This window comes from Leuciscus leuciscus, assembly GCF_965113295.1.
Source record: "Leuciscus leuciscus genome assembly, chromosome: 1".
In the NCBI taxonomy this organism is placed as follows: Eukaryota; Metazoa; Chordata; class Actinopteri; order Cypriniformes; family Leuciscidae; genus Leuciscus; species Leuciscus leuciscus.
In genome coordinates, this window is record NC_138725.1 from 62,658,552 (window position 1) to 62,684,735 (window position 26,184).

The 26,184-nt window shown below is 37.2% G+C and overlaps 2 protein-coding genes and 1 long non-coding RNA gene across 7 annotated transcripts in view; 2 read left to right on the top strand and 1 right to left on the bottom strand.

The window, feature by feature from the left end:
- The first annotated feature begins 18 nt into the window (after nt 1-18).
- Nucleotides 19-2,678, top strand: LOC309493373. Its single transcript, XR_014203882.1, has 3 exons — nt 19-92; nt 1,447-1,653; nt 2,209-2,678. It is a non-coding gene; the product is annotated as an uncharacterized lncRNA (long non-coding RNA).
- rln3a (relaxin 3a) lies at nt 1,148-3,094 on the bottom strand. The gene is made up of 2 exons (XM_082162515.1): nt 2,776-3,094; nt 1,148-1,702 (listed from the first exon to the last, which is right to left on the bottom strand). The coding sequence occupies exons 1-2, from the start codon at nt 2,936-2,938 to the stop codon at nt 1,413-1,415; spliced, it is 453 nt and encodes a 150-aa protein (XP_082018641.1). The 5' UTR covers nt 2,939-3,094; the 3' UTR covers nt 1,148-1,412.
- Nucleotides 3,095-5,315: 2,221 nt separating this feature from the next.
- The window catches only part of rfx1a (regulatory factor X, 1a (influences HLA class II expression)), a 31,904-nt gene continuing 11,035 nt past the window's right edge, over nt 5,316-26,184 (top strand). Inside the window, exons 1-13 of one of the 5 annotated variants that reach the window (XM_082163203.1) lie at nt 5,316-5,511; nt 9,238-9,591; nt 11,323-11,432; nt 14,550-14,645; nt 17,190-17,287; nt 18,182-18,629; nt 22,191-22,390; nt 23,261-23,380; nt 23,468-23,601; nt 23,706-23,824; nt 23,940-24,049; nt 25,228-25,379; nt 25,623-25,720. In XM_082163203.1, coding sequence (XP_082019329.1) covers nt 9,252-9,591; nt 11,323-11,432; nt 14,550-14,645; nt 17,190-17,287; nt 18,182-18,629; nt 22,191-22,390; nt 23,261-23,380; nt 23,468-23,601; nt 23,706-23,824; nt 23,940-24,049; nt 25,228-25,379; nt 25,623-25,720 — 2,025 coding nt within the window. In that variant the 5' untranslated portion in view covers nt 5,316-5,511; nt 9,238-9,251. Of the gene's footprint in view, nt 5,512-9,237; nt 9,592-11,322; nt 11,433-14,549; nt 14,646-15,180; nt 16,259-17,189; nt 17,288-18,181; nt 18,630-22,190; nt 22,391-23,260; nt 23,381-23,467; nt 23,602-23,705; nt 23,825-23,939; nt 24,050-25,227; nt 25,380-25,622; nt 25,721-26,184 lie in introns of those variants that run through there. The other 4 variants (XM_082163204.1, XM_082163205.1, XM_082163206.1 and 1 more) reach the window with 4 other exon arrangements.

Genomic DNA, 26,184 nt, shown 5'->3' on the forward strand with positions numbered 1-26,184 from the left:
CAAAACCGTTGACCAATCAGATCACGGGGAAAAAAATACGGTTCCTTTGGTGCCTTCCGTTAAATGAACTTGATCTCGTGTGTTGCAGTGAGGTATGAGCTACTGGATTCCTTCAGTAAAATGAACTTTAGCAAAAGGGGAAACTGCTTGACTAGTTTGTTTCTGTGAGACTATGCGCCAACTAAACTCACACTGTAACTTATATAACTGGTCAACTAAAAATGTGCGTATCTTCTAAATTAACTGGTTTTTATTCAAGTCAAAAATATTATTTAGTAAGAAAGAATAATGGATCCACTGATGATTGGGTCAGACTCCACCGAGTCAGATGCAGAAATAACTCTTTTAGATCGGCTTTGCTTTGCTTAATGTGCTGTGCGGATTGGCTAATTTGATTGGTCAATGTATGATTATTAGTCATAATTCCCGCATCCAGGAAGTGGTTTTCTTTTCTTGTTGTTTTTTTGGTGTGTGGAAATTCTCCATTCTAAACGATTTTTTAGCTTCCCCCTTTGAACCGACTAGACACTAATTGCCTAAAGTGGGGTCCAAAAGTCTGCAACTATGAAAGCACTTCTATGTTGTATTTTTCCAAAAAGGCAGGATTTGTTTTTGTTTTTGTTTTTTTAATTAGCATTTGATATGTCTCCCATAACATTTAACCTCTAATTTCCAACGTGATTCCAAAGACCATCTTGTGCTTCAATTAGTTTATCATAAAATATCTGGGTTACACTTTACAGGTCTCATTTGCAAACATTAATGTATTCACTAACATGAACTAACAATGAGCAATACATTTGTTACAGTATTATCTTTATTAATGTTAGTTGCTAAAAATCCAGCTGTTCATCGTTGTTAGCTCAAAGACTAGTGCATTAACTAATGTTAACAAATGTAACTTTTGATTTTAATAATATATTAGTAAATGTTGAAATTAACATTAATTAGTAAAAGCTGAGTATTGTTAATTCTTATGTTATCTAGTTAACTAATGAACCCTTAGTGTAAAGTGTTACCAATATATGTTCTTCATTGTATATTTTACATTCATTTAAAGCATTAAACTTGCATATGTGTATAGAACTAAAAGCTTCCAGTGTGAACACACTGAACATTTGTTCATATTTCAGCACAGACTGATTCATTAACGCTCAATGCAAATAATCATCTTTATTCAAGATTGAAATATTGAAATTAAACATATTGAATACAAACAGTAACTCATTACATTACAACATGTATAAAATCACTGTTTAAACGAACTGTGACATGGGAGCTCAATGCAAACAAACAATTTCAGTTCCTCAAGCAATGAACAGAGACAGAAACATTCAACAGAGGAAGGGGTGTAGAAGCACAAACACACACATACTCTCTTTTCTTCACTCATGCCACAGAGAAGGTTAGTTTTAGCAAAGTGAGCTGATTTCTCCTTTGCTGCAGCCCCACTTGCAGCAGGCGTTGGACAGTCCCACCACTACATCGCGACCCTTTCTGTCAACGGTGCGCAAGGCTTCAAGCACCTCCTCTGATATGAGAGAGCGCGCAGGCCTGCTGAACACGTCCCCTTCCTGTTCACCTTGTGCCAGTGATGGAAGGCTTGAGTCAGATGCATGCTGGGAGGATGTTGCAGCACCGTACAGCACCGAGGTAACTGCAGCATTATTGTCATTCGAGTTCAAGAGGTCCAGTATTTCATCTGTGCAACATAAGAGATGTTGATAAATGTAATAGTTGTAAAACAAAATATGGATAAGTAAGTGATAGTATGTACAAGTCAGAGGTTTGTATACACTGAAGAATCTCAAGAGTTTTTAGCTTCTTTTTTTTTTAAATCATATGCTACTGTTCAAAAGTTGGTGTGATTTTAATTTTATTTTGAAAGAAGGATAAGCTCAACAAGGTTGCATTTATTAATTAAAAAAAGTATATATATTGTGGCGTATTATTACAACTTTAAATAACAGTTTTCCATTTTTAAAAATGTAATTTATTCCTTTGATGCCAAAGCTGAATTTTCAGCATCATCACTGTGAAATATTACATGAAGTTATGACAACATATGTTTTTACATTGCTTTAACTCATCAAAACAAGTTAGGCATTTTTTTACTTTTTTTATAAGTTATACAAGATTCAACTCATTTTTAAGTCAGTTTAATGTGATTTAAGTAATGTGATGTCATTTTTTTCTTTTTTTTTACAGTGATTACTTCGTCTTCGGTGTCACATGATCCTTCAGAAATCATTCTAATATGATGATTTGATGCTCAAGAAACATTTATTATTATTATCAATGTTGAAAACAGTTGTGCTGACCATTTTTGATGAATAGAAAGTTCAAAACAGCATTTATTTGAAATGTTTTGTAACATATAAATGTCTTTACTGTCCATTTTTATTTATTTAATGCATCATTGCTGAATAAAAGTATTAATTCATTTATTTTAAATAAATTATACTGACCCCAAACCTTTGAATATTAGTGTACATAATTCCCATATTCCATTTTTTGCTATTTTATCATTTTTATTACTTTGCTATAGTAAAACCCATGCAGTGAAAATAATGAATGAGTAAGTGTAGCCTATCCAAACTTTTGACCAGTCATGTATTTGTAATATTTTTGGGATCAAAGTATTTTAAAATTCAACATTTTGAAATTGTGTATTGCCTTTAAATATATAAGGATTTTATAAGTTTTACAAAAACATAATAATAACTGTGAAAAGTGAAATTAAGACTCCTGCTCTGATAAGTGTTCAGTACTAACCTGTGTTTGTTAAGGAGCGTTTCCATCGAGAGCCTCCGCAGGTGAAGATAACAGCGCGGATGAACTCCCGGCCGCATAATTTGACCCCATACGAGGGGCCGTCCAGTGCCTTTACTCCGGCCAGCAGCAGACACACTGCGAGCGCTGTGGTTTTCCACATCATGCTGAGAGCAGATATTCACTGACAGCAGCGGTTGATGTTCAGAAGCTGGTCACCTGCTGGGATCCCTTTGGTTCAGAACCAGATGCCTGTTTGATGATTTTTCCTAGGTTCCTATTCCTGCTTATAAAGAGATGAGAGGCACACATGCTCATACCCCCCCCCCCCCCCCCCCCCCCCCCCCCCCTCACCCCTCACCCCCGCAGGCTGGCAGGAGTCACAGATAACCCTGTAAGATAAAGTCAGAGACCTTTCTGGAAACAAAAGCAAGAGCAGGAAAGGTGATTGTGTAATTATAAAAGATGCAATGTGACACGAAACACTCTTTCTCCATTTAAATTAATGAATCATATTTGCAATATGACTCATTTCAAGTCATTCCTGTGTGCAAAATTGATTTGACTTGACTTGATTTGTATTGATTACACATTTCATGACAGAAATTGTAGTTGGTAACCTTTTACATTACATATAATCTGACTACGGTTTGATTACTTTTACATTACTTTTGACCTAAATGTATCACATATATACATTGAATAAGATTATTATAACAAAATACAAAGAGAAAGAAAATATAGTACATTCTACAACATGAAAAGTGCATGGGTCCATGACGAAAGGGGTCCATGACGAACAGCCTAAATAAATACTTAAATAAATCATAAAAATGTCAAATAAAATAAATAAATAAATAAAAACACACTTACTACACTTACTAAGAAAATATGTATTTCATTTGTTTACCTGCATGTCAATATAAAGAGAAATGTAAAATAGGGGAAATCCCTAAATGATGTGTTCATTTAATGTCACGCAATCCATAAAAAAAGTAGTTTTAATCTGATTATGAGCTTTTTAAAATTAAAGGTTCAATAGATGATTCTCTACGGATTTTTTTTTAATTTTATTATGCTGGTTGAGGAAAGTCTCCTCATATCCTCATAGCAATCACTATATGTTCAGCGGTCTAAGTGTATTTTTATAGACATCATCTGTGGAAAGCGTAGGAATGCTTTATTTTTATTTTTTTAAATCATGTGGAAATAGTACAATAGTAGGCCTACTGTTAAATTGTTTCAGCAGGGACTGGTTGTCAGGATATTGGAAAGCCAGGCTATGCAATTGCCACAGGGTTCTAGTTGGTTATGGCACTCGTTTTATCATCCACTATAGGTGAAAATTGTAAGTCTGATCACTTATGAAAGTATAAACACACCTAAAACTGTGTCCTGAGTTCACCCAAAAGCTTGTTTTACCTTCTTTGCACTTCTATGCATCATTTATTTTTCCTTTTTTTTCCAGAAGATGTGATGACTGTGAGGTTAAAGGTTAAGAGACAAAGAGATGTAGCGAGCATGGCATTTTCAAAGTATGATAACACAGTCCATTGCACATGGTAATCTTTGTAACCACATGGACAAAGGTCGCCAATTTCCCAAATGACAACAGAATAATGAATTTTTAATGAATGCGATGATAACAATGACAACAGCATGACATTTCGAGAGACATTAACCATAATGTTTGACGTTTACAACTTCGCCTGCAAGGACGGTGGCCATGGACGTCTGTGTTTGGTTTATACAAATATTTAAATATAGAATATGTTATTTTAAATATTTTATAGAAGCATAAAATTGCAGGTCCGTCATTTCCCAGATCTATTAAGTTATTCAAAATATATGCATAAAAATAAATAAAAATAAATTCAATACACCTTGACATTTTTCTTTTTAATTAAAAGTAATTAAATACTAATTCAACAATATTTAAATATAAAAAAAAAAAATTTAAAGTGTGTTTAATTAAAAAAGCAAGGATGGTGGCCAGTTTATACAGATATTTAAATATAGCATATATTATTTTAATTATTTTAGAAGCAATTGCAGATCCATCGTGTTCATGAGTGACACAACATTTAAATTTTTTTATAAAGGTAGCCAAATACTAATTAAATAATATTTAAATATAATTAATTAATTACGTTTAAAAACGTAAAATGTATAGGTGATGTATTTTTATATTTTCACATATTTTAAGGCATGTTTTGATCATGTCAAATGGAGTAAAGGTAAAAAAAAAAATTGTATATGTCAAAGTATGTACATTTTTTATATTTCGTATTTATGCTAGATCGCGTTAACAGCTCGTATACGACGTAGATTCAGATCAGCTTTCTGTCAGTTGTGCTGTAATAGTAACACTTTAACGAAACAACACGACTGATTCCAGATCAGTACATTAACACCCCGTTTGCACAATCTGAGCGCGAGGCGCGTGTGATTGACAAGCTTCAGACAAACCAGCTTCTGAATGTCGCATCGGCTCCCCAGTTCCACAAATAGGAAGACGCGGGGTTATAGTCATTGTACCTGGACCAATCAGAGCTAAGAAATGGGGCGGGAACACAGCGAGTGGGTAGCAACAGTTGCCTGGGTGAGGACGAAGCGCCATAGCCACGGTAGTCGTGGTGACAAGAACCCAGCAACGAGAATCAACAACAACAACAACCCGATTCATTGAAAAAAGCATTAAATCAAAAGTACCGCTGGAAAAGTCACTCGGAATAAGAGGTGATTCCGTTTTTTATATTTCATATGAAGTCACACTATGTTGAAAACCGAAACAGGTGCGAGGATGATGCTATTCTTGGCGTCTATCGATGTCCAGTAATCATTATTGGTGGCAGGGATTGCTAAGCGATCGAGTCGCGCGCTGTAGCCAGCTCATGTTTCTCATAAACGATAGACATGACCAACAGCCTCAGCAAAAGCTGCTCGTTGTTGTTATGACGATATACTAGATAGGTTGTACAAAATGGCGGGTGTTGTTTGCAATAATACGCGAGTCTCCATACCACACATTGCTGGATAGACACCCATACATAGCATTCGGCTAGCGTTGCTATGGAGCCAGGTGTTATAAACGCTGTTGGCATAGTTACACCGACGAGCACGCGGACAAACCCGCAGTTATTGCTGGATAAACCAGGGACCCTCATGTCCTTAACCTCACTGATTATTGGATATTAAACCATGTGTAATTATGTGCCGAAATAACCTTCTGTTCATTGTAAATAATATACACATGCCCTCGTGCAAACCAGGGAATTTGAGTGCGCAGATACTGTTTGCACGTCAAGAAAATTTTATTATTTTCTGCAATATATATTTAATCTTTCTGCATTATTTGTATTTTATTTCATTATTATAGTAACTGCGATCAAATACTTATTTTGATTTAATTATTATTGTGGGGTGCATGTGCATATATTATAGAAGAATAGCCTGGATTGATCCTATTGATGATATCAATACTTGTTAATTTATGTAAATAATATTAGTATTTTATTACAATACATTATTATTGTGGATAATTATTATACTTTTATTTATGTTGGGCCTTTCATGAACCAAGTGATGCAGAATAAAACAAGAGCAACAACAACATTCATAAGAAGAATACATAGGAAACTAGATGTATACAGGCTTGATTCGAGGATTGTTGCGTAACTGAATCGTGATTTTGTGAGATTGGAGTAACAGTAATGAAGTAAATTGATACTGACACATGACATTATCGGGTAGGTTGTGTAACAAATGCTGGTAACAGTAGAAGACAAGCACCACTTAAGGGTTTTATTAACTGTGAGATTGGAGTTTTAAAGATCTAATACCACATATGGTTGTTTTTTATTAGAGAAATACACCTTAATTTAAATAGAATTTTCATTTTTTAGTTTCCGAGTCCCACTTTGTGTTCTTGTTCTGTGTGCCCTCATTCATTTGCAAGCAGTGATCAGGTTACTGGTAACAGGACACCAAACGCTCTGCCCGAACCTTCCCTCCTCTTCTTTTTGCTGGCCCAACAATGGTTGTAGTCTTTAGGGCTTTCCTGTAACCGTATGGTTGTGCCAAGGTGGTACTTTGTAAAAGTGATTAGTGATAATGATAAAAACCCAACTAACTTTGATACTGTTGTTAGCTATGGCAAGCATTACTATTAATTTTGGTCATACTTTGACTGAGTTTTTACATCAGTGCATAATTCATCCTGTACTATTGGCAGTTTTAGGTTAGGGATTGGATGAAATTTCACACAACTGCATTTAAATGTAGTTTTCTATTATATTTTCTTTATTACACAGCTCTCTGAAATGCTTGATTCTGATTGGTCAGTTACAACGTTCCGAGGTCAATAGATTACATTAGTTCCCGTCACCCTTTTCTGCGGCGCTGGTTCCGGAAGTATTCCTTTTTCCATTCCTTTTTTTCCATAGGGATTTTAAAATAGTCTTTGTTAAAGCGTTATAAACAATTAACCAAGCCAATTAGCTTCAAGGTGAATCATAACACTACACACTTTGATTTGAAGCAAAAAAGTTTTAAAAAAATTGGACAAAAGGACAAAGGTACACAACTGTGCGAAAATTGTGAACAGCGTAACAAATATAAAATTACTCATTTACGAATGTTGATTATATGTTGTATAAAAAACTATATTTTAAATTTATTGCAAAATATGCATATATTATACAAACAATTCAGTATTTTGAGAGCGTAGAGAGATTGTCTTGATTACATCATACGCAGTGCTTCATGGGAGTGGGCGGAGCTAATGAGCTATTTTGGCGTGTGTTGCTTTTTTTCGACTCTGATTGGTGTAATTTTCAGTACAGCATCATGGGTAATGTAGTTTTCCACCAGGAATTCCAATGTTAAACACGATTATTTAAAAAAATAAGCTAAAATAACAGGCTGATGGCTTCAGCAGTAGAAAATACCATGGATTAACAACCTCGTAGCTCACAGTAAGGCTTTAAAGGTTTATAAATCCCATTAGTTTACATTTTTTCAACTTGTTTTTAAAACAATGCTGTTTAACAGTTGAATTTGTGGTGAAAAACTGCATTACCCATGATGCTGTATTGAAAATTCCACAAATCTGAGAATCATGCCAAGCAAATTGTGCCTAAAAAGCTCTTTAGCTCCGCCCACTCCCATGTAGCACTGTGAATGACATCATAATGTTGGTCTCCCTATACTCTCAAAATCCTTAAAGGGGGTGGTATAATGCCCTTTTCACAAGATGTAAAATAAGTCTTTGATGTCCCCAGAGTGTGTATGTGAAGTTTTAGCTCAAAATACCCCACAGATATTTTTATATAGCATGTTAAAAGTGTCACTTTTTTGAGGGTGAGCAAAATGCATCGTTTTTGTGTCTGTCCCTTTAAATGCAAATTAGCTGCTGCTCCCGGCACAGGGGGCGGAGCTTCAAGAGCTCATGTCCTTTTACCTCACACAGACATGCACTGAAAATTTCAAAAACGTTTAGCCTTTTATGTTCAAAACGGAGTCAGACAAAGATGGAGAGATTCAAGAAGAAGTGACAACATGTAGACAACATTTCTGAATGGTTAGTTGATGAATTTATGTAGCTTATGTGTAGTTATCTTCTAGTCACTGATTAGCATATTCTGTCTTGATAATCTATAAATCGTGTTCCCGGGGGCGGGGTTTATAAACATTTTAGGGTTGGTGATGTCATGTCACTAACCCGGGAGGTAAAAGAAAATATCTCCCTTTGCTTTGAACTTAAAGTGTTGTAACTGCAGATGTTGTTTATGCTCAAACAGCAACATTACAAACTAACTAAAGTTAGAATCATAATCAACCACCCCTTTAAATATTTTTGTGTGTATATATATATATATATATATATATATATATATATATATATATATTAATATATAGAATATTTTGCAATAAACTTAAAATATATTGCTTCTATAGATATAATCAACTTTAAATGAATAGTTTTTCTCCATCTTTATGGAGTAGGCCTATATTTCTCGATCTTTGATTCATTGTCTCCATCTCAGTAATCATGCTGTTCACAATGCTACATGGGATTGTAGTTCTTTGTAGTTAAAGTACACAGTCTTGTACAATTTGTCTTTTTGATTGATTTTCAAATACTTTTTTTGCTTAAAATAAAAAGGTTGTGTAATGTGATTAACCTTGTACCTGACTGGTTTGGTTCATGGCTTAAAACACTTTAACAAAGAATTTTTAAAATCCCTATGGGAAAAACAAATGGAAAAAAAATTATGAAAAAGTGGGCGGGCACTAATGCACTCTGTTAATCCTCCGATAATGACCGTCGTCAATAGCAACGCTGTATAATGACAGCTCATCCTGGTATTTGAGGCTGGCGCGTATTACACGTCTCGTATTACACATGATGTACATTACACCTTACATATTATCATGTGATTCCATGTGATTTATTGCACTCAGTCCAAGGGAACCCAATGGCAACTCCAGTTTATGTGAGAGAGCTGCAGCAGACCTCCCAGCCTCAGGGAGGCGGTGTGACTCCCACATCAGGGCAGGCTACCACCGTGACAGCAGCTCCCCAACAATTCCTGGCTGAACTTCAGACGACAGGGGCCACGCCTTCAGCGGCCCCGTCCACCGGCCAGACCACGCCCCCTCCCTCACAAGCTCAGAAGAGCCAGGCAATCGTCCAGGCACCATCCTCACAAGCCCCGCCCACTCAGACTCAATATGTCACAGCTGAGATTCAGAGCTCACCTACGCAGTCCAGCAATGCTCAGAATACACCACAGTACATTGTTGTCACAGTTACAGGTAAGAGTAAATCAACTATCTAAGAATGAATGTCTTGAGATATACGATTTAAGCAAAATACGTGGGAACAAAAGACCTTGATTTTATACATGCTTATATTGAGATATCATTTTGGTAATAGATGTCTTCTTCCATCAGATATGATTGTATTTTGCACAACTTTTTGCAACTGCTTTTTATCACTTCATTAGAAGAACCACAATTACCAAATTGTGTCCTCTGTTACATAGGGACTACTGAAAATACATTTAGATGTTTATTTTAAAATGCAAAGTATTCAAAATCAAAATAGAGCTCTGTAAACATTTGCATTTTTATAGCACTGTAAGTGTGTCCCATCGGGTAATCAAAAGTTCTGCACACACACTTGCAGTCTTCACGCCTACTTGAACACTTGGGCCAAATACAGGAAAAACGTCATGTAAGTAGACAAAGGGTCAAGTGCAAAGACCGCTAGTGTGGGTACTTGGACAGGCTCTTTGACTGAAGGAGGGACATATCTAGAGAGCAGAATTAACATAGACACTTGATGTCCAGTAAACAGCCACATAGAACATCCTAGAAACCACCTAGCCAACCCTTAGCAACCAGATAAAGCTCCCTAGTTACTAGTGGTTCAACTAAAAAAATGAATTGGGGGAAGGGGGGTCAGTAAACAAAAAAGAACGAATACACTAATTACAAACATAGATAAAGTAGTATTCAGGTACAGAAATGTAATTATTCGGCCTAAATGTAAAATAACACATTAATGTTCACTGTATAAATTAGATATAGATTAATCTTCGTTAAAGCTGTGTTTTGTTGTTTGATTGACATTAATGACTCAGACAGCAGCAGGTATTCATAGGCTGCTGTCACTTTAAGAGCTAATGCACGGATCCGATATAACGATACACATCTGATTTCTTTCTCAACTGTGTTTACGAGAATTCTTGCCGAATTCTTTTTGACATAATTTTGTGTCCGTTCAAGCGCAAGGAGATGTGAAATAGGAATCAATTCGGTATGTGCGCGCTATCAGTACGTAGCCTCTCTTGTGTGTGGCGCGCTTTGGTTGTGTGCATAGATGACAGCGCGCAAATAATGAATTGAGTTCTCTTTTGCCTCTTCTTGCTGTAATTGTTTTAAATAGCTTGAATGTGTTAATTGGCAAGACAAAACATGTGCAAACGATAAACTCTATAATGGTATAATGGTAAACAATGGTCTATAAACAGTCTATGATGGTTAAACTTTGCAATTAATCCACGAATCACATGCGTGCTGAACCGTGGGGCCTGGTCCGTACAGATCATGGATCAACTACGATCCGTTTAACCCCTACTAGTTACCACCAAGCAACATCTGGGAAATCTGTCATGGCAGTGTGTTTTATACAGGCAAGAACCACTCATATTTTCTTCAGAAAATGTAAAAAAAAATCTGTATTTTTATATTTTTTCTTTAATAATCACCTCTATAAATGGTTTATTTGACCATATATATATATATATATATAAAAAAATTATTTTAAATATATTTTTAGTAATTCATATTATTATTCATATTATTAGTTCAATTCCCAGAGAAAGCATGAACTTAATAAAATGTGTACCAAGTTGCTTTGTGTAAAAGCGTCTGTCAAATGCATAAATGTAAAATATTATTTTAAAATGAATATACTTGTTTTTTTCTCAAATTGTTTTCCTCTTATCCTAAACAGTTTTCTCTTTTCTTCTTCTGCTGTAGAGGGTTCTCTTCATTCCAGTGACTCTGTGTCAGATTCTAGTCCTCCTGCTGCTGTAGTCCAGACTGGAGTTCCTACGCAGGTGGTGCAGCAGGTTCAGGCCGCACAACAGGTAACACAAACCCTAAACACCAAACCTGTGCACCCAAATACACAGTAAAGCCACCCGCACCGCCACTCACCTAAACAAACAAGCACAACTTTGGAATGCACTGCAATGGCTTCATGTCTTAAATCAAGAAATAATTGAATATTTACACTACTGTTCAAAAGGTTAATACTTTAATACTATTCAGCAAGGATGCTTTCAATTGATTAAAAGTGACTGCTGAGTGCTGCTTCTTTCAGAAACGTTGCAAAAAAAAATCTTAATGACTCCAAGCTTTTGAATGATAGTGTGCTTTAATATACCGACTGACAAAAGTGTATAGAAACCCTTTGGAATTATCTGGCTTGAAAACATGATGGTTATGGTGACAAAAAAATGTCAGTGCAGTCCTATTCATTTTTTCCCCCATATCTGTACACAAATAAAATTATTAAAGTGATTAAGGTCATGTATTTAAAGGGATACTTCACCGTTTTTTCATATTAAACTATGTTATTCCCTTAACTAAGACGAGTTGATACATACCTCTATCGTCTCAGTGCGTGCACTAAATCCCTCTGTCTTGCGGCGAAACTTTGTTAGCCCAGTTCATTTAATATGGGCCAAGCAGAGAAGCTACCAAACACCTCCACGTTTTCCCTATTTAAATACAGTTACTCGCGAAGTGTAACTCGACCTAGGACGGTGACACAAAACAAAACGTTGCGCTTTTCTAAGCGTGTAAAATGGATAACTATTTTGTATGGCGGAATACCATAGCAAGTGCTTGTAAGCACTTCGACTTGGCGTAGTAATATCTTCACTCGTGAAAAATCCTCTCACCGGCCCCCGCTCCCTCTAGTGAAGATATTACTGCGCCAAGTCGAAGTGCTTACAAGCACTTGCTATGGTATTCCGCCATACAAAATAGTTATCCATTTTACACGCTTAGAAAAGCGCAACGTTTTGTTTTGTGTCACCGTCCTAGGTCGAGTTACACTTCGCGAGTAACTGTATTTAAATAGGGAAAACGTGGAGGTGTTTGGTAGCTTCTCTGCTTGGCCCATATTAAATGAACTGGGCTAACAAAGTTTCGCCGCAAGACAGAGGGATTTAGTGCACGCACTGAGACGATAGAGGTATGTATCAACTCGTCTTAGTTAAGGGAATAACATAGTTTAATATGAAAAAACGGTGAAGTATCCCTTTAAAGGGTTAGTTCACCCAAAAATGAAATATCTGTCATTACTTACTCACCCTCATGCCGTTCCAAACCCGAAAGACCTTTGTTTATCTTCGGAACACAAATTAAGATATTCTTTATGAAATCCCAGAGGTTTCTGAACCAGCCATAGGCAGCAACGTTATTGCAACTTAAAGGCCCAGAAAGGTAGTAAAGACTTTGTTAAAGTCCCCCTGTAGTGAAAATCAAGTTTTTAATGTGCTTTAAGACAAACCATGTGCAAATCAAAGATGAGTTTTAAAGGACAAGTTCGGTATTTTACACTTAAAGCCCTGTTTACAGATCGTTTCTGATGAAATAGAACGGTTAAGATTAAAATTTGGACACATGCTGCTGGCTCGAGAATTTTAGGTTTCTTTCGCTTCTAAGTAAGTTAGATTATCAGATCAGAAGAAGTGTTGTTGAAGCTTGGAAAGCTGGAAGAGGATTTCTAAACACCTGGGCCTCAGTCAGTCCACAGATGGAGAAAAATTCAGCACAGCTTGTTGTTTGAGTTTTGTAGAACAGCAGTTCTTATAAAAAGGCTTGCCCTGCAGACCTCAAACGAACGAGACATGACGATTGAGGGATTCTGCTGTTTTCTAAAACCCTGAACAACAGAAGTAACCAGAGAGGAAACCACAGCTCTAAAAAAATAAAGCCCATTTTAAATATGTTAAAGATCACTTGGTGTTTCACAGTACTGCTGGAATGCCCCCAATGATTTGGGTAAGTAAACACAGGGCTAGATGTGCAGGTTAACAACTGTACATCCACAGCTAAACATCTAACTAAATGTCCAAGTGTACTAATGCAGACTTCCTTATAATGATCCACATCACGCAAAGCCATTTGCCATTTCTTAGGTCTCTATCGTTCGCATGTACAATGATGTGACAGTGCATCTTTGGCCCTAAGAACTGATACGCTTTTACATTTTCACCAGAGTATAGCGAGTTCTTTATGCAATATAAGATTTAGATTACGATTTAAATGACCGTTCCTGGTTAATCGCAACATAGGCTTCCATTGCAAATGCATTACTGCGAATGCCTTTTTTGTTTGTTTTTTATGAACTATACAAAATAAAATAAAAATTTGTTTACTTAAGTCGCACTACACAATTAATTTTGTAGTTTACACTACTACTCAATTTGTGTACACCACTGTTCAATGGTTTATGATCGGTAGCAGGGCCGTAGCTAGGGTTACCCCGAAAGCCTGCCGAAATATTAAGCTGAACAACTGTTTTCAACATTGATAATCATGAGTAATGTTGCTTGAGCATCAAATCAGTATATTAGAATGATTTCTAAAGGATCATGTGACACTGAAGACTGGAGTAATGATGCTGAAAATTGTCGTCACAGAAATAAATTACATTAAAATGTATTCAAATCTCAAAAATGTTTTGAACAGTAGTGTTCCTAAAACATATTTAAAGGTTTATTTAGTAAATTGTATTTGTGTACCGCTATATTGCACAACAGTGGTCTTTGACACCTAGCATCATGGATGAAGCTTAAAACATAATAGTAAATTTATGTATCAGTATAGAAATACCCTTTTTCACAGTTAGTAGTGATTTATTCCCTAGAGAGAAGATTCTTATAACAGGGGTAAATGTGATTAGTATTCAGGTTAACATGTGATCTCAACATCTCTGCCCCAAATAAATCAACTTTAATTAGGCCACTGATGTGACTGGAGTCTTTATCTCATTTTAAACACAAGTTTAAAACACAGCGCTATTCATTTATTTTTAATTTTTTCAGAAGTAAAGCTTTTTAATGAGAACAAGCATTAGAGTTGTAAACCTTGACCCAGTTTTGAACAATTAGACTGTGGTTTGTCAATCTTATACAGTTGCTTGTTCAGCGAGCTAATGTTTTTCATTTCCCCCTGCAATCGATTAACAGAGGTCAGTAGTTCAAGCCACATCTCAGACAACGAAAACCGAGCCGAGCCCCCAGCTGAATGTCACCGGCCTACAATCCGTGCACCTGACACAGGAGGTAAGCTGTCTCTCTTATATAAATGTGTTATTATGTCAGTTAAGACTGGCTTTGCTGTCAAATTGATGCCACTAGCTATGTTTCCATCCAAAGTAGTGAATTTAAAGGGATAGTTCACTTTGAAATAAAATTTTGGTATGTTTTAGCTTACACAGCCATGTCCAAGTGGTTTCGTTCCAATGAACTGCAGTAGCCAAGGCGACATCTAGTGTATATATCAATACCCGCCCGCACTCTCAGATCACTTGGACGCGGCTGTGTACAAGAGGTAACAACGATATAAATACTGTTCGTTTTCTCACACAAACCGCTCGTTTCGTGTCTTAGGCCATCAATGTGTACTTACGATGGGGAATTGTTTAATTTGGACGATGTGGAATTGTTTTAATTTGGACTCTGTGCATGCTCTTTGAGACAGTGACCATAGACCTGCATTATATGACTGACAGACAAGAACGGTTTGACCTAAAAATATCAAAATTGAAACTACTGCGGAAAAAAAGACACCTACATCTCAAAAATTTATTTCAACTATCCCTTTAACTTCAAATTTGAATTTAAAGCACAACATTTAAAACATTTGCGAATAAAGCACCGTTTCCATCCCATGTGTTCAAGAGAACCAAATCATCACTTCCTGGGAAATTGGCACAGAAATTCTGTAATAAATATGGAAGTTACTGCAATGAGCCTGTTTTTTTTTGCGTCTCAGAGCTAAAAAACACTGTCATTTTATCTTGCGTTCGGACGCCTGGTGTTTGGGAACGCAATCAAGTGAGACGCTTCTGAAAGGTCATTATACCCAACCGTTTGGCTCAGGAATTTCAGAACGATCAAACCAACATTTGAGATGCTGCGCAATGAAATTGGTCTGTTGGTTAAGCCCAGTTATCCAATCACATCCACTTTTGAGGCAAAGTCAGTTTTTTTTTTGTTGCGCATCGAGGGATTTATTCGGTAAATGTCTTTACTTTGTAGTTTATGCGCATCTTCTTATTGGATAAGAAAAACTTCCGCCTCAGTTGAGAGCATACGTTTTTTATGTGCATTTTCATCTAGCTTTTTTTATGCAGTATTCCAAAATTGACAAATGGAAACATGGCTGATGATGTCAAGACAGGTTCAACCCGTGACCAATATAAAATACATTTCATGTGCATTTCATCTAATGTTCATAATCATGCCATCTTACATTAAAGGAAAAGTTTCTTAACCATTCCTTTAATGGAAAATTCTCTAAGCAGGCAGTCGTCTAACCCTCTAACGGTTGCTTTCAGAGCCCTTTTCTCAGACAGAGAGGAAGTGATGCACAGAGAGAGAGTGAATTGAAGAGAAAGAGAGAGATAGAGGACTGGTTGGAGCGTAGGCCAGCACTAGTACTACTAGAGAAACTCACTAACTCTTTTGGAGACAGTTTATCTTACGCAACTGTTAATGGAGGTTTGCTGGATTACTCATCTTGTTTCCCCTCATCTCTACCTGTCGCTTATTCGCCCGTCACCTTCTCTCTACCTGTCATGTCGGTGGGCTGGGAGACAGACGGGGTCTCCTACACCTCTGCTGCTGTGCCAGATGTGCAGTCTTTCTTCTATGAGATGTCCTCAGCCCATAGCGTAGGTGACTTTAGCTAAAACAGTGTGTAGGTGAAGCTGTGGTCAATCAGCGAGAGATTGTGTTAGATCAGTTAGCGCAGTGATTTCCAACCAGGGGTCCATGTACTTCACAGGATACATTGGGTATTTTGCTTTGTAAAAATGATAGAACATAACTTAAATTAGTATAATTAATAATAAATAAATAAAAGTTTGGGGTCTGTAAATTATAGATATTTTTAATGTTTTTTAAATGTATTTAAAAAAAAACAAATGTTTTTGAAAGTATCCTTTACCCACCAAGGCTGCATTTGTTTGCTAATAAATACAGTAAAAATAGCAATATTGTGAAATATTATTGCAATTTGAAATTAGTTTTCTTTTTAAATATAATTAAAAATGTAACTTATTCCTTTCAGCATTATCACTCCAGTCTTCAGTGTCACATTTTGGCACATTTAGAAGTCAATATAATATGCTGATTTGATGCTCAAGAAACATTTCTTATTATTATTATCAATGTAAAAACAATGATATTTATTATAGGGTTCTTTAATGAGTAGAACGTTTATTTCTAATAGAAATATTTTGTAACATTATAAATGTCTTTACTGTCACTTTTGATCAATTTAATTAGTTTTTTTTTTTAAATAATAAAATAGAAAAATCAATAAAAAATGTACTGACCCCAAATGTTTGAAGTGTAGTGTAGATATACAAAATATATAAGAATATCTAAATAAATAAATAAAAAGATCTGTTTTGAACACATTCCAAAAAAGCTTTTAGTTTGCTGTTGAGGATGTGATGTTTTTTGACGGGTACATAAGACTAAAAGGTTGGGAAACACTGAATGTGGTTGCAGACATTATATATAAACAAGTTTATTGCAGAACTGTGATGGTGTCAATTGTCCCTTCTCAGTTTGTGTATTGTTGTATGTGCGCCACAGGTACAGCAGCAGCTCCAACAGGTGCCAGTCCAGCATGTGTATACTAACCAGGTGCAGTATGTGGAAGGAGGAGATGCTAACTACACCACCAGCACCATGTGAGTATTCATGGAAACCATCGCTCGGCCCCAGCATTGTGCATCTGTGCTGAATCAGCTACAGGGCTTTTCACACTAAACATGCTTCCTCAGTTAACTCTTCATTAAAGTCACTGTTGGTGGATTTCGGCCGTTTTATTCAAAAGTGGAGAAAGATGAATGTGAGCTTGCAGGGACAGAGCTTAAAGGGATAGTTCACCCAAACATTTCCATACTATGGAATTCAATGACAGAATTTTCATGCATTTAGAAAATAGATAGGGAGAATTTTTATTTCATTCCAATTTGACGGGTTTTTTTTGTACAATTCTGTTCAAAAGTGAAATATATATATTTTTAAATAAATTAATATTTTTATTCAGCAAGGATGCATTTATAATGTTACAAAATATTTCTATTCATCAAAATCATCATATTAGAATGATTTCTGAAGGATCATGTGACACTGAAGACTGGAGTAATACTGAAAATACAGCTGAAAATGAACAGTTTTAAACCTAGAACAAGACCATTTTGAAGTGACTTGTTGCCAAGTATGGTTTCCCATACTCGGAATTTGTGCTCGGCATTTCACCCATCCAAGTGCACACACACAGCAGTGAGTATTGAACACATACACACCGTGAAAACACACCCGGAGCAGTGGGCAGCCATTTTTGTTGCGGCGCCCGGGGAGCGATTGGTGGTTAGGCGCCTTGCTCAAGGGCACCTCAGTGTTTATTCACTTCCCCAACCTACATTTCCTGTTGGTACTGAGACTCGAACCCGCGACCTTGGGGTTACAACTCTCTAACCATTAGGCCACAACTGCCCCTAATTATGCTCACAAAGTGTGAAAAGCCCAAGTTTTTTTGATAAAAATTCTGAATCCTGACCCTTGTCATTTTCTCACAGTCGTTCCAGCAGTTTCCCCTACACAGAGACCCCTCTGTATACCCAGACCACTGCTGGACAGTACTACGAGAGCACCCCTGCCTCCGGTTCTGAGGCCACGTCCCCCGGCACCCCTCTCACCGTCTCAGTCACAACAGGATCCCCTGGGGTGTCCATGTTTGTGGCAGGGACAGGGCAGATCGTGGCCAATCCCACGACGGCGGCTGTAGGTGGAGTCACAGCTGTAGTGGCAGCCACGGGGACATCAGCGAACGGTTCTGGAGATTCTGGGGGTGAGGCTAACGGTAGCAGCGGGAGCTACGTGATTCAGGGCGGCTATATGCTGGCTGGCAGCGGCACCGGCAACAGCGGAAACGGTCACGGTTATCCGCACCCCACCCGTGCCTCTCCGTCCACCGTGAGTATAAACGAAGGCGAGGACAATAGCGTGCCGTCGGCAGACAAAAAGGTATGACGACAGCAGGGGCGGGGCTTAATCGTCACTCATCGCCACTCACAGATTCCCTCCTCTTTCCGCCATCCAAACGAATTTAAACGCATGGCGATCTCATTGATCAGTTCCACGTGTCAGAGAGCACAGTGATACTTCCAAATCCAAATTCAGTTTTATTGAAATAAAGCCATCAGACTGACTTTTGTCAGAATGCTATTTCTATGACGACACATGTCCAGTTGACATGTAGCTCATCATTGATGCTTGCTAAGGCTTTCACTGTGCTGTCGTATTCATCGCAGAAAACATTACATTTCAGTCATGACCATATTCATATTATCCATGAGTGACAGAGGGCCTTGTGTGGTCCTGTTCAGCATGTTCATATATACAGCAGCCCAGTTCCAAATTTGCTGCACACTCTATTACAAAATTCTTTCAGTTAATGACTGAGGCATTCCATTGATTTAACGTTTCATTGCATACTCGTCTTGTATGCCACGGCACGCAGAAACAGTTGTCGAGAGGCATACATATTTGTATCCTGAATGTCATCCGATTTACTAATGTATTAAGCAGCATTTTCATAGTTGATAATGATAAGAAATGTTTCTTGTGCAGAAAATCCGCATATTAGAATGATTTCTGAAGGATCATGTGACACTGAAGACTGGAGTAATGATGTTGAAAATTCAGCTTTACCATCACAGGAATAAATTACATCTTAAAATATATTCAATTAGACAACAGTTAGTTTAAATTGCAATAATAATTCACAATATTACTGTTTTTACTGTATTTGATCAAATAAATGCAGCCTTTGATGAGCATAAGAGACTTCTTTCAACAAAACACTTAAAGTCCCCCTGTAGTCATTCATTTTAACCCTTAAAACTCATCTCTAAACTCATCTTTAAAGTTTTTTCCAGTGAAAAAAATTTCTTCAAGCCTTAAAATATCTTGAATGTAACTCTACACCCTTGTTTAATTTAATCTACGCGGAGCCATGCATATGCTAATTAGCCCCGCCTCCACTCAATCACACCAGCTCAGAGATCCACTTGGTCAACTTTACTGTAGTAAACAACGCTGCACAATGGTATCGCTCTTTACAGCGTCGAACACATAACAGTAATTGATATGATTAGCCTTTTTTTTTACTACGTTATCAAACAGCTAATAATGTGTTGCTAATGTTACACAAACCATGTTCCCGTTCGCCATCTCAGAGTCAGACAGCTGCTTTCTAACAATCAGTATCCTTAGAAATGCTTTGAACAACATAGTAGCTCAGTGGAGAAAGGCATGTATTTCATGTCCGTCACATATATAATTAGGGGTGTAACGATTCGTTTTAACAACGATTCGATTCGAGATTCATGGTTGTCGATACGATTCAAGGACGATATTGGTTCATTTAGAATGATACGATCCGAAACGATTCAGTGACTTGAAATCGATTCAGTGACTTTTTAGCCAAAAATTCAATTAATTATGGATATAAACAAACAAGTAAACAACAATTAATGTCAAATGCATTCACATTTTATTTAATAAGTAGGACTGAAAGATTATGACAAAAATGATAATTGTCGATTATTCCCTTGAATTTGTAATTGTGATTATTAATTACGATTATCACAACATTGAATGATGTTTTGAATAGTTTGGCCATGGGACCCACATTTCCCCATGGTCATCAAGCCGCGACCCACCTTTTTAGGAATTATATAAGCCTATTATAATACATTTGTTTACACAAAAATTGTTGACATACAAGTTCTGTCCCCCTTTACTTAACATACAAAAAAAAAAATAATTTGTAAGAATATGACAAATACTGATAAACAGTAGGCACTTTTTTTTTGTTAATACAATCTTGGTATGAGCCACCACAGTCATATAAAAATATACAAAATAACCAGTAAGTGGCATTTTGTTATGGAAACAAACAACAGTTAGTGGTGATACACAATACTTAGAAGAACTGGTAAAGAAACATGGAAACTGCTCCAGATAAATAGCAACACACATGACGTACCAATAACGTAATTTATTGGTATTTTACTTTTATTTCGTAACTTACCAATTTACGACGTTGCATGCTCGTATATCTTTTGCGCTTTAGTGAAGTGATACAGCGCGCTCCGCCGCATTTGCGCGTGCAATTGAAGAGTGCGCGCTCCTGCAGTATAACGTAGCGGCTGAGAGGACAGGAAAGTCCGTGAGAGACTTTGCGTTGCTTGACTGTTGTAGCGCTGCTGCTGGCGCGTCACGCATGGCGACGACGTCACAGATAGGCAGACTGAATCGAGTAACGTTTAACGCCTTTATCATTAAAAGTGCAAAGAAAAAACATCCATATAAAGTCTAACGTGCTTAAATCCAATGCGCTATTTCCTAGTATCGATACAATCGATTCATTACCTTTTAAAACGATGTTAGATCGATGAATGTCGCCAATTTGCCGATCACAGATCGATGCAGTAGGATCGTAGGAATATAAATCGATACATCGATGTAGTTGATGAATCGTTACACCCCTATATATAATTCATCCGCTATATTGCTAAATGTACCTGATTTTTCATATCAACAGAAAAATGTACTGGGATAACCTGGCTTCTTTTGAGACTCCCCTGCTTCAGAGAGCAGTTCATGATATGCTAAATCCCGCCCACACGTTGATGTGATTGGCTACATTTCAAACTGCGTTTTTGAGACCGTCTTTGGTTCAATGGCGTTTTAAGGAGAAAATACTCAGCAATGATGTTGACTTATGAATTTCCACATGGTTTGTCTTAAAACATATTAAAAACACCACATAGACATATAAACGACTTTAAAAAGTTGATTTTCACCACAGGGTGACTGTTGGTACAAGATTTTTCTCTCAAACCAAAATGTTTTGCTACTTGTTACCCAACAACTCTACTAAACAGTTCTGCTTTTGATTGATCTGTCAGCATACTTCTTCAAACTTAAATTATTGCATACTGAAACCTTGAACACCATATAAATGAAAGACACACCAAAACTTTGTTTTCATTTTAACACCAGGCTATATATTACCACAATCTATAAGAAATGTGCACAAACTCAGAAATTCAGACGAAGACATTCACAGCACTGTATGTTTTCATGAAGCTGTCAGAATAAGAATATTTGTATAGACATGGCTAAATAATGCCATTTGTTGTTTATTTAAAGTCAACATGAAATTAAAATTCCACACATTCCGATCCAGAACAACTGCTTCCTATCATCCAATCAATTCATGAGAAATAAAATCAAGTTCTGTCCTACGTTGTTTTCCCACTTGAATATTTTGTTTTGCTTTAAAGTGAACTAAAATGGGTTAGTGAATGCTGTTTTTTGTTGACTTTAAATGATATAACATAAACTATGCATGAATGCATAATTAATAATTACAGTGCATATGCATGAGCGGTGTCTGCATGCAAAAGCGCACGCACATGTTTGCATTTAGGCGTTTGCGTGTATCTTAGGTCATCCTTTAGCCTGGGCTCTCTGTCTGAGTGTGTGTATGGCTGTGTGTGTGTCTTATCCCGGCAGCTGTCCTCTGGCCCTCAGGTGCAGTGGTTGTTGGATAATTATGAGACCGCAGAAGGGGTGAGTTTGCCCCGGTCCACTCTTTACTGCCACTACCTGCTGCACTGTCAGGAGCAAAAGCTGGAACCTGTCAATGCAGCGTCCTTTGGAAAACTCATCCGCTCGGTGTTCATGGGGTTGAGGACCAGACGTCTCGGCACACGGTGAGAGAAAGGTCACGTGACCTCTGTCTGTTAGCGCCCAGTTTATTTAAGTGAATCAGTTTGTTCAGATTCAAGTGAAACGTAGTTGTTTATCACTAAGTTTTCGTCTAAGTTAGATTGTTTCATTTTCTATATATTCACATCAGAATCAGTTTATAACGAACGATTCGCTCACAAACATCAACTCACAGTAAATTCATGTGGCATACACTACAATGAAAAGTTTGGGGTCAGTAAGATGATTTCTTTTCTTTTCTTGGAAGAAATTAATACTTTTATTCAGCAGGGACACATTAAATCAAAAGTAACAGTAAAGACATTTATAATGTTACAAAAAAAATTATATTTCAAATAAATGCTGATCTTTTGAACTTTCTATTCATCAAAGAAAAAAAGAACGTATCACTTTTTCCACAAAGATATTAAGCAGCAAAACTGTTTTCAACATTAATAATAAGAAATTATTCTTGAACACCAAATCAGCATATTACAATGACTTCTGAAGGATCTGAAGGATCATGTGACACTGAAGACTGGAGTAATGATGCTGAAAATTCAGCTTTAACATCACAGGAATAAATTACATTTGAAAGTATATTAAAATAGAGAACATTTATTTTAAATTGTAATAATATTTCACAATATTACTGTATTTTTGATCAAAAAAAAAAAAAAAAAAAAAATCCAGCCGACCCCAAACTTTTGAACAATAGTGTATATATTATATATTCATAGTTTTTAGTGTATTAATTAAACAGTAGTGTATGTTTTTGTGAGTCATGCATATATACACGTATGTGGTTAGAAGCCTCCATGATCCAATGGTTCAGGTCATGCAGGTGCACTGAAGCTTTGGTGTGTTTGTTCCAGAGGGAATTCCAAATATCACTACTATGGGCTGCGGATCAAAGCGAACTCATCTCTGCTCCGACTGATGGAGGACCAGCAGCACCTGGCCATGAGGCAGCAGCCCTTCTCTCAGAAACAGAGGTGCACACACATGCTCTCTGTCATTTCTTGCTCTCAGTCTCTCTGGTTCCTGTGTTTCTCAATACGTCTAATTCTGTATCCCTGCAGGTTGAAGCCGGTACAGAAGGTGGAGGGAATCACTAACGGGATGTCTTCAGGCTCTGGACAGCAACAGCAGCAGCAGCAGAGCTCGGGTCTGTCGGACATCAGCACACAGGTCCAGCAGTACCAGCAGTTTCTAGGTGAGATTTTTAATATACACTTGACTGATAGTGTTCAATTTATTTGAGTGAAACAGTTTTTTTGAACAAGCCATTTTATGGTTGCTGTAATCCTTGATATTTAGATGCGTCCAGAGCTCTCCCCGAATTCCCTGATGTTGACCTGCAGGGAAAAGCTTTACCAGAGGGCATTGAGCTGGAACATCTCAAGAGCTTTCAGCTGCTCTACAGAGAACACTGCGAAGTGAGTCTTGTCTCTTCTTCTCTGTTTGAATCCATTGATTTTCTGTTACCATCTGTTTATGAGCTAAATATCTTTTCAAACTGTCTTTTTTATCTGATGTTGTGTGTTTCTTTAGGCCATTCTTGATGTAATGGTCAACCTTCAGTTCCCTTTGGTGGAGACTCTTTGGAAAACATTTTGGAGGTTCAGTGAAAGTCAGGCAGGAGACTCAGCAACACTAGCTGTGTAAGTTTACTTCTCAGTACAACAAACTCCTTTAGACCAACACATGTCAAGGTTTTCACTGTTACATGCGTTCAGGAGGAATTTATTAATGTGGTTCTTGGGTGGTTGAGGCCTTACTCCGTGTCTACACTGGACACGACAGTTGTCGCAACAGCTTGAGGCTGTCTACACAGGATGTGACAAAACGACCGATGCAAATCCCTTTGTTCTTTGGTCAAAAATAGAACGGGGCATCAGTTTAATGTCGGGAATTTGTCGTGTCGCTTTGCGTAACGCCACATCTAGTATAGACAGCATCTCTGATTTTAAGGCCCTGTGTCCACCAAAGCATTTTTTCACACGACTGGCGTATTTTTCCGATTGATTTCAATGGTTTTAAAACGCCAGGGGCGTAACGAGGTGCTAAGTATGGAAGCTTGTTTCTGCCATAGAATAAAAAAAAAAAGGTAATTGCAACTTTTTATCTCACAATTCGGACTTTTTTCTCACAATTGCGGGTTTACATCTCACTTTTTATCTCAGAATTGCGTGATATAAAGTCGCAATTGTGTGTTATAAAGTCAGAATTGTGAGATATAAACTAGCAATTGCGAAAAAATTGCTTGAATTGCATGTTTATATCTCGCAATTCTGACTTTATAACACGCAATTCTGAGATAAAAAGTCAGTCTTTATACCTCGCGGAGCTTGTTTCCGCCACAGAATAAAACAAAGAAATAAAGTCAGATTTGCAAGATGTAAACTCGCAATTGTGAGATAAAAAGTCACAATTATATTTTAAATAATAATATTTATTTTATTCTGTGGCGTAAACAAGCTTCCATAGCTGAGCGTCTTTTTCATGCTGAAGCGCAAATACTTTACAATGTATCAACATTTTTATATAGAAACAACACAGAAACAAACTACCTGTGAAATGAGATACTGTTAACACGCGGATATTCTGTATAATAGCAAGCAAAGCGTCTCTGCTGAAAAAAACAATAGCTAAAAACACTTTGGTGGACACGGGGCCTAATGGGTTCTATTTTCTGTTGTCGTGTTGCGTTGCGCCGCTTGCGTCTGGTTTAGAAACGGTCTTAGAAATTCTTGAATCAAATATGTTAAAGTAGGCTTCATAGAGTTAATGAATAATTAGACTCTAAACATTATCCGTTTTTCTTTGAATGTTTTATTAGACATGATGAGTCGGAGAAGAGGCTGCCCAAGTCATGTTTGGTGCAGCTCTGTAAATATGATCCAGTGCTTCGCTGGAGTCGTGACTGCGACAACACACTGTACCAGGGCCTGGTGGAGATGCTCATCCCAGACGTTCTGAGACCTATTCCCAGTGAGTTGACCAATGTACTCTCACTACATATTTGCATTTTAATATGCAGCAGTATGTGCAAGAGCCGGTGGTGATCTATCAAGTGAGTCACATTTTGCCAACAGGGGCCTCTTTTCACTCACATTCACCTTCATCTTGCCAACTTGTGGGTCAACATCAGGGCTGTTGGGTACCAATTATGGGCGTCCACTGCCAGACAAATCATATATTTTGCTGAAATTAATTCTAAATTTTTTCTCCAAGGTGCCTTAACACAAGCCATCCGAAACTTTGCCAAGAGTCTCGAGAGCTGGTTGACTAACGCCATGATGAACATTCCTGAAGAGATGGTTCGTGTCAAGGTCAGTGAAATAAAAAAAGAGAAAATCTAAAGACCTTAAATGTTTGTTAAATGTTTGAACGGTACTCTTATTGAAAGGGTACCCATGCTTCTTGAAAGTATGTGAAAACAAACATAGATCCTTGAAAGTGCTTGAATTAAACTTGAACTAAATTTTGTTAGAGTAGTATGGTGAAATCACAAAAATTAGCCTTTATGCACTGCCAAAGCCAGAATGAAACAGCGCTATTGATTGAAGGGAAAGTGGGAAAAACCTGAAAAGCTTATGGATCGTGATCACGTGCAGCAGCCCTGCATGTGATGTATGCCTGAGAACCTCAGTGTCGGTGAAGTTCAAATTCATCGATGCTTGGCTCAGTATCAAGCTACATCAAAATTGGTTAATGAAAGTTACAACAAATAACACCTAATTAAATGTAGTGTTGTTTATAGGCGCAGCGCTGCTTTGTTTACAGATATAACTGG

Excerpts from the sequence above, each read along its gene's own strand:
- rln3a (XM_082162515.1), bottom strand. The coding sequence starts at position 2,938 with ATGATGTGGAAAACCACAGCGCTCGCAGTGTGTCTGCTGCTGGCCGGA. Across the intron at positions 1,703-2,775 it reads ACGCTCCTTAACAAACACAG|ATGAAATACTGGACCTCTTG; the intron begins GTTAGTACTGAA and ends TATGTTGCACAG.